The 7,639-nt window shown below is 47.0% G+C and overlaps 1 protein-coding gene across 1 annotated transcript in view; it reads right to left on the bottom strand.

The window, feature by feature from the left end:
* The window catches only part of NIBAN1 (niban apoptosis regulator 1), a 65,950-nt gene that overhangs the window by 27,786 nt on the left and 30,525 nt on the right, over positions 1 to 7,639 (bottom strand). The window contains exon 5 of the mRNA XM_051624377.1: positions 7,209 to 7,376. Coding sequence (XP_051480337.1) covers positions 7,209 to 7,376 — 168 coding nt within the window. The remainder of the gene's footprint in view (positions 1 to 7,208; positions 7,377 to 7,639) is intronic.

Genomic DNA, 7,639 nt, shown 5'->3' with positions numbered 1-7,639 from the left:
TATTGCTGCTCTAGTTCTGACAGTGCTTTCCTATGGGCATTAGGTGGCCTTTCAGGCAGCAAATTTCCCCCAAAATTTGAGGTTTACCATTCTCACCATTTCACTAGGAAAATGGGGATGGAGAGAGAACCAGAGTAAGTGCAGGCTGTGGATGAAAGTGGAGATAAAGGCAAACCCATGAATCATATGCTACAGTCCACATCTAAACTGAGCGTATATGTTTAGGAAATTGGAGGATAAAATGAAGGCACTTCCTTCCACACTCCACTTAACTCAAGCACAGCTTCTTTAAAAACCTGGGAAGTTTTAAAAAACAAGTATTACATAAAATCATACACTGATGGAGGCCTGACTTTCAGAGATGCTTGAGAACAGGCTCCCTGGAGGTGTCAGTGAACAGTCAGCAGCTTCTCCCTATCACAGAACCACAGGATCACAGATCTTAGGGGTTGGAAGGGACCTGGAAAGATCACCCAGCCCAACCCCCCTGCCAGAGCAGGGTCACCCAGAGCACATCACACAGGAACGTGTCCAGTTGGGTTTGAATGTCTCCAGCAAGGGAGACTCCACAACTTTTCTGGGCAGCCTGTCCCAGGGCTCTGTCACTCTCACAGTAAAAAAAAAATGTCTGATATTCACCTTGAACCTCCTATGCTCCAGTTTGCATCCATTACCCCTTGTCCTATCACTGGTCATCACTGAAAAAAGCTTAACTCCATCTTCCTGACACTGCCCTGTACATATTTGTAAACACTGATGAGGTCACCCCTCAGTCTCCTTTTCTCCAAGCTCAAGAGACCCAGCTCCCTCAGCCTTTCCTCATCAAGGAGATGTTCCACTCCCTTAATCATCTTTGTGGCTCTGCCCTGGACTCTTTCAAGCACTTCCCTGTCCTTCCTGAACTGAGGGGCCCAGAACTGGACACAATACTCCAGATGTGGCCTCACCAGGGCAGAATAGAGGGGGAGGAGAACCTCTCTTGACCTACTAACCACCCCCTTTCTAATGCACCCCAGGATGCCATTGGCCTTCTTAGCCACAAGAGCACATGGCTGGCTCATGGTCATCCTCCTGCCTACCAGGACCCCCAGGTCCCTTTCACCTACACTGCTCTCCAGCAGGTCAGCCCCCAACCTGTACTGGTGCATGACATTTTTCTTCCCCAAATGCAAAACTCTACACTTGCCCTTGTTGAACTTCATCAGGTTTCTCCCCGCCCAAGTCTCCAGCCTGTCTAGGTCTCTCTGAATGGCAGCACAGCCTTCTGGTGTGTCAGCCACTCCTCCCAGCTTGGTGCCATCAGAAAACTTGCTGAGGGTACATTCTGTACCCTCATCCAGGTCATTGATGAAGATGTTGAACAACACCGGTCCCAGTACCGACCCCTGAGGGACTCCACTAGTCACACACCTCCAACTAGATTCTGCCCCATTGACTACAACTCTCTGATTTCTTCCTTTCAACCAGTTCTTGATCCACTTCACTGCCTGATCATCAAACCCACACTTGATCAACTTATCTACAAGGATGCTGTGGGAGACGGTGTCAAATGCTTTATTGAAATCAAGATAAACCACATCCACCGCTCTACCATCATCTATCCACCTAGTTAATTCCTCATAGAAGGCTATAAGGTTGGTCAAACATGACTTACCCTTGGTAAAACCATGTTGACTGCTCTTGATGACCCCCATGTCCTTGATATGCCTAGAGATATTTCCAAGAACAAGTTGTTCCATTACCTTTCCAGGGATGGAGGTGAGGCTGACCGGTCTATAGTTACCCGGGTCCTCCTTCTTGCCCTTCTTGTAGACTGGAGTGACATTTGCTATCCTCCAGTCCTCAGGCACCTCTCCTGTTACCCGTGACTTACCAAAGATGATGGAGAGTGGCCTAGCAATGACCTCCACCAGCTCCCTCAGCACCTTTGGATGCATTCCATCCAGACCCATTGATTTATGGATGTCCAGATTGCTCAGCTGAACCCTAACCCAATCCTCATCAACCTAAGGAAAACTTAAGGCAAAACTTAGGGAGGGAAAGTTAAAAAAGTATATTATGAGCAGAAAATTCTCCTTCTTGCTGCCCTTTCTGCTGAAAAGTTGATACAGAAGTGGTATTAGGATATGCATTTTTGGTCACGTGCTGTTATTCTCCTGAATTAATGATGAATTATCAGAACTGAAACGAAGATAGCAACACATTTTAAATAATGAGGTAATGTAGGATCTTCAGATATTAAAAATGGGAATGTAGTCAACAATACTAATTATTTACTAAAGTCAATAAGGTCACATTCTGTGTACTGTAAATGTGTCCCACCTAAGGTCAGATCAGAAAGCAGGAGTTCTCCAGTAACCCTTGAAACTGCATCTTTTACAAGAGCTGTCTTTTGTCTTGACACATTTGTCATTTGAAACATCTGTTCTTCAGTTTTACTAGAACAGTGAAGGCTACATAATCACCCTGGGAAAACACAGCAAATATTCAATGGCATAAGGAACAGACCAGAAAAGTGAATGGTGAAAATTTAATTGTGTAGCCCCGTAGCCAGGGAACTTGTACCTTCCTCTCTGTATGTGCCATTATCTCTATCAAGGCTCATCAGTGGATTGTGTTATTCTACACCACCATATTTTATTATTGACTTTTCTGTATCTGTTGCCTTGTTCCTCTGCACAGAACATTTTTTGGCTGATCTGTTCCACATTTAGAACCCTCCCCTCAATGTTATCTTTCTATATGCACATTTATGTCATTTAACTAATTTAACTGACCCCTTCATTTATCATATTCATTGATCAAAGCCAAAGAGCTTTGAAATCAGAAAATATGCCCGTTATAATATTTTATACCCCATGCCTAGGTAATAAATTCAAGGAGAAATGAATCATGGCATTTCAAAGCTGCACACAATGTTCTTTGATGCAACCCACTGAAGACTTAATTACAAAGCTGTTGGTAAAGATTGGACAGTTTGGAGGGAAGGAAGATTTTGATGGAGCTTTTGAGATACTGGCCAAGATTAGGTAGTAGCACCTCTGTACTGAGTATGCAAATTCACAGTCATCTTTTTCTTCCTGGGAGCAAAGTTACACAGTCGTTAATTTTCACAGGAGAAGGGTCACATGCTGAATGGTGAGAAGCAATTTTCAAGTGTCTATGACTCAAACTCAGTCAGAAAAGGGGCTCAAATGCAGGTATGGCCGAGGTTAAGAGCTGCCAGGTCTCACAGCACAAGAGCTGCAGTCTCATCACACCCCTCCCCACCTGCCCCACTGGCAACAGGTCCAGACCTATGTTCCCCCAGCAGCAGCTCTCAAACCCCCATGTGTCCTCAGATGCCAGCTTGGACCTGTGGTGCCTCCAGTACTGGTTCCAGTCCTGTGGTGCCTGGTCACTGGCTCCCACACCTTCTCTTCTATTGCCAGATAGTCCAGCTTGAAATTTGCTAGTGAGTGAAGCCTACGTACGGGCAGGGCTGGTGGAAGCTCCTTAGGAAAGGTCTCTGGCCTTGCCAGATGAAGGCCCCACATCTGTGGTCCCCTGTGCTCTGTGGGCCCATGGCTGGCACTGGGACCCCTCACAGGGGCTGGCACCTCAAGGCTGGGGAGTCCCTGCCACCCCTCCTCTACTTGCTGGACTTAGGACCACAACACACCCACCAGAGAGCACTCTCCCCCCGGAAAATAGTGAGAAGTGGAGTTCAGTAAGGAGACAAGACAGGTCGTGGGGATGAAGCCCCTAATCACACGACCTCGTGGCTTAAAACCCCAAAAGGATTTGATTCCCTCCCCAAGTCCTGAGGCATCACGAAAGCCAACTTGTAAAGCACTAAGAGTTGGAGCTGCCCAGATGAATCAATAACCCAACCAGAAGGATTTCTGTATGCAGATTGATCAGTGACTTGATTTTCAGAGCCAGGGTGATTCACAGAATCTCAGTGCACGCATCCAGTTGGGCTAGAGCATTTTTAAAGCCATGACCAGTGAGGTCCTTACTGACTTAAGCTCAGTTTAGAGGTTCTAAATATGCTTTATCCAAACTCTCCTCAAGAAATGTGTACAACTTCTACATATTCTATTGATAATAAAGGAAATTATTGTCCCCTCAAACTGCAAACCCTTTTTAATTAGCAAAAAGGACAAACACACCAGGAATATTGGGGGGTGGGGGGTGGGGAGGGAACCCACAATCCCTGCCTCTGAATCATATTTGCAGACAGTGATCCCTAAATCCAAACACTTTTGTAATTATTCTCCTGACCATGAGTTTTGACCATAAACCCCAGAAACACAGGCTGGGCAGGTTATTTATAACAGAGGGACTCCGAAGAGAGGAAGCAGCTGCCTGCCAGGGCGGCTCCCTTCACAAGACCACATGCTGATTCACCCCAGTTTTCTGAGCAACAAGAGGCAGGATTTAATTTTTGCTTCCTGGGAGAAAAACAGACTTTAACTGAAAACTCCTCCACATTTTTGGCTAAAGCCCAGCACAACACATTCCCTTCCAGAAGTGACAGATTATAGAAAACGAGAAAGGCAACTTCTGATCAGACATTACATCTGTCTTTCTCCTGCCCTTGCCAAATGTGTCCTGGCCAAAGTTAACTCGACACTTTTTAGAAGAAGTGGGGTGAGTGCTGCCTTGGCTGCTGCTCCTTATCCCACTTAATTACATTCCACAATCAGACTAAAAGGATTTTTCACATTTCTTCTCTTTTGAACGTTTTTTTAACCAGAAGAACCCACAGCCAATTTTTATAGCATGAGCCTTATTACTGCCTTCTTACCCACAGTATTGCTGCACATGCCACCTTGGCAGGTTGCTCAGATGCCTGATTTTTGTAAGTGGAATTGGATACAAATAAAGCTTAAAAAAATTATTAAGAGCAACATCTTTCAGTCATGCAAGAAGGAATAAAAATCAGTGTGAAGTCCTTTTCTAGAACACCCACTGAAGAAGTTCACTCCAAGGACAGAGGTTACTGGGGTGCTGGTCAGTCATTACTTTCCCACTCACAGCACCGTTTCTCAGAGATGGTATAACTCCAAAAAATCCAGAAATTATGGGCTCCCATCTCCTCAGCTGTAAGAACCTGCTCATTTTCACCAGTGTAAGGGTAAAACGTCCTAATCCAGACTGTCCTGGGTCTGTTGAGCAGAAATAAGGTGACAGAAAGGATGTGCCTTGATGTAGGCACTCCGGTGTCACCAAACATCTCCTGTCAGATAAAAAGTTGACCACTGAAAAAGCTGAGAGGGATAAATCTTGGAACAGATGCAGGCATGAGCAATAGCTGAGCCATCTGAAATATAATACAAAACAGACTCACAGGCACTGGAGATGGAAAAGACCTATTAGGTCATCTAGTCTCAGCTTATGCCAAGTCTCAATTGGCCCCCAGAGTGATGTGCTGAACTTTAAGAAAAAAAAAGGCTGCCAAAAGCTTTGTCAAGCCCGTGACACTTGCTCCAGACAAGAGAAATGAAAAATCCCAAGCCTAATGAGCAGGCTCCAAGGCATGGAGGACTGACAGTGCCAGGAAAACTTGATTGTGTCCCCATTACCTTACCAAAGCCCAGAGAGGAGCAAAAGGGTGGCTTTCCAAAGTCTGGAGTGCTTTCATACTGTAGGACTGCAGCTGGATCCCAGAGGCAGGCTTTGCCCTCAGGCACGCCATGGGAATGCAGGTTCCTCCAGCAGCCATGCAGGGAATCTTTAATGAGACTCAAGCTGTTTGGAAGTACCAAGTGAAGGTGTGCTCCTTCTAGACTGATGCCTCCAACCTATGTTAATCTAGCCATGAAACAGTCTTTACAGCCCCTGTGACTGGGTGCCAGGGTGTTTCAACCCTCAGGCTCCCCACACCTACACAGATTTGCATGGGAGCTGCTTCCTCTGGTTTGTGTGAGGCTGTCAGGGCTGGAAGGGCACACCATGTCTCACCACCTTCAGCATGAGCATGGACACCAGCTGGAGAGGGAGAGTCAAGGGTCAGGGGAGTGTACACCACCCAGCTAGCACCGGGCATGGGAATCCTGCGTGTCCTGCAAAGAAGGCACCTGCCACCAGCCACCCCAGGCACCAGACAAACAACTGCACATCCTAGGGAGCTGTCTAGAAAGTGTGTGTCTTCATCAAGGGGAGGATGGGAAGGAGATCAGGAATGCCTTTGGCACTGGAGACAAAGAAAAAGGGGCAGCAGTTGAGAAGGATCTGTGGAGGACAGTGTGAGACCAGGTAATTGGGTGAAGCTGGTGGCCAGGGGACAAAGTGACAGCAAAAAAAATACACTGGGAGCCACTTCTGCAAGTGAAAGGGACTGTTCACACACTGCACTCTCATTTGTCTACAAGCACAGGCTTCAGGCCCAAGTAGCTGAGACTGCTGGAGAAGTTCCAGAGTTCCCATCTCCCATCAAGGGCAGTGGGAGCTGATGTGATTTAACAGCGACACGAAAGGCACGAAGAGCCTGGACACCAGCTGGGGAACCAGGTCAGCTTGATGGAAAAAGAGAAAGTCATCTGAAAAGCAGGAAAATGTTTCTTTTTCTGAAGGATCCAACTCATAAATGCAAGGTTGTTTTTATAATCCTTGCAAGTCACAAGTGGGGGTTTTTTTAAAGTGTTCTAGTCTGACATACTCAGAAAGTGAGATTTAAAATCTACCCTTGTACAAACAATCATTACTGTGTCTTACACACCTTTGGTGTCCCTCCTACAAAGCTTAACCATGGCTGGGGGCTTGAGCTGCCACCTAAACACCCACAGAAAACACCAAATGTTTGACCATTCAGAGAAATGCAGTGGGAGAAGACATTCCCTCCCTGTTGTACAAACCTGGTCTGCTCCATCTGCGATGCAGTTGTCAAGCTTGCAAACACAGCTGAGAGTTTGCCACGCCACACTTAGTGCACAATTCATATGACTTTGCATCCTGATGCTGATTTAGGTGAGCTGACAGAGGGGAGCTCCACTTCCAAAACAATTCCCATGTTTTCTACCCAAGCTTACTGCACTGCAGCTCCAATCCCACCTCGCTGCGCCCCAGCAAAACAAGAAGAGGGATGTGGACACGTTCCTCAAGGCCCTGAAACCCAAGCATCCTCCATAGGTTGCATCTTGCTCCAGCTTTTTCGTTCTGACTGCTGCTTAAATCTCCCCCGGGGTGGGTGACACACAGGAAGAGGTTCCTTCTGGACTCACCATGGTTGGAGTGCCTCACGCAGTCCCCCAGCACGGCGCTGAACTCCCGCTGAGCCGCCGGCTCCGGGAAGCAGTAGCAGCTGTGGCGGGAGAAGGGCTGCCACAGGAACACCGGGAACTCCCTCGGCAGCGGAACGAAGGCTTGAGCCACCTCCTTCTCACTCGGCCCTACACACACAGAACACACATCTCCACTGGAAATCTGCTGATTTCTTGGCTCTGTTCCTCTGCCGTGACAGAGGGAACTGGTTAAAAGGGAAACCTTTGCTGGCAGGAACAAGTCTCCTTCTTGATCCAAGTGACTGGGAACAGAGGGGACACAGCCAGGATGGGCAAACTCAGCAGGCACCAACCACCTCTCTATGTTGTACTATAATTTGATGCCCTCTTGTTTTGTATTCAAGGTGGCCATAAACTGTACTTTTTTGGTT

This window comes from Apus apus, chromosome 7 (genome assembly GCF_020740795.1).
Source record: "Apus apus isolate bApuApu2 chromosome 7, bApuApu2.pri.cur, whole genome shotgun sequence".
NCBI lineage: Eukaryota > Metazoa > Chordata > Aves > Apodiformes > Apodidae > Apus > Apus apus.
The sequence above is the reverse complement of the archived record's forward strand: the minus strand, read 5'-3'. Positions and strand labels throughout refer to the sequence as shown.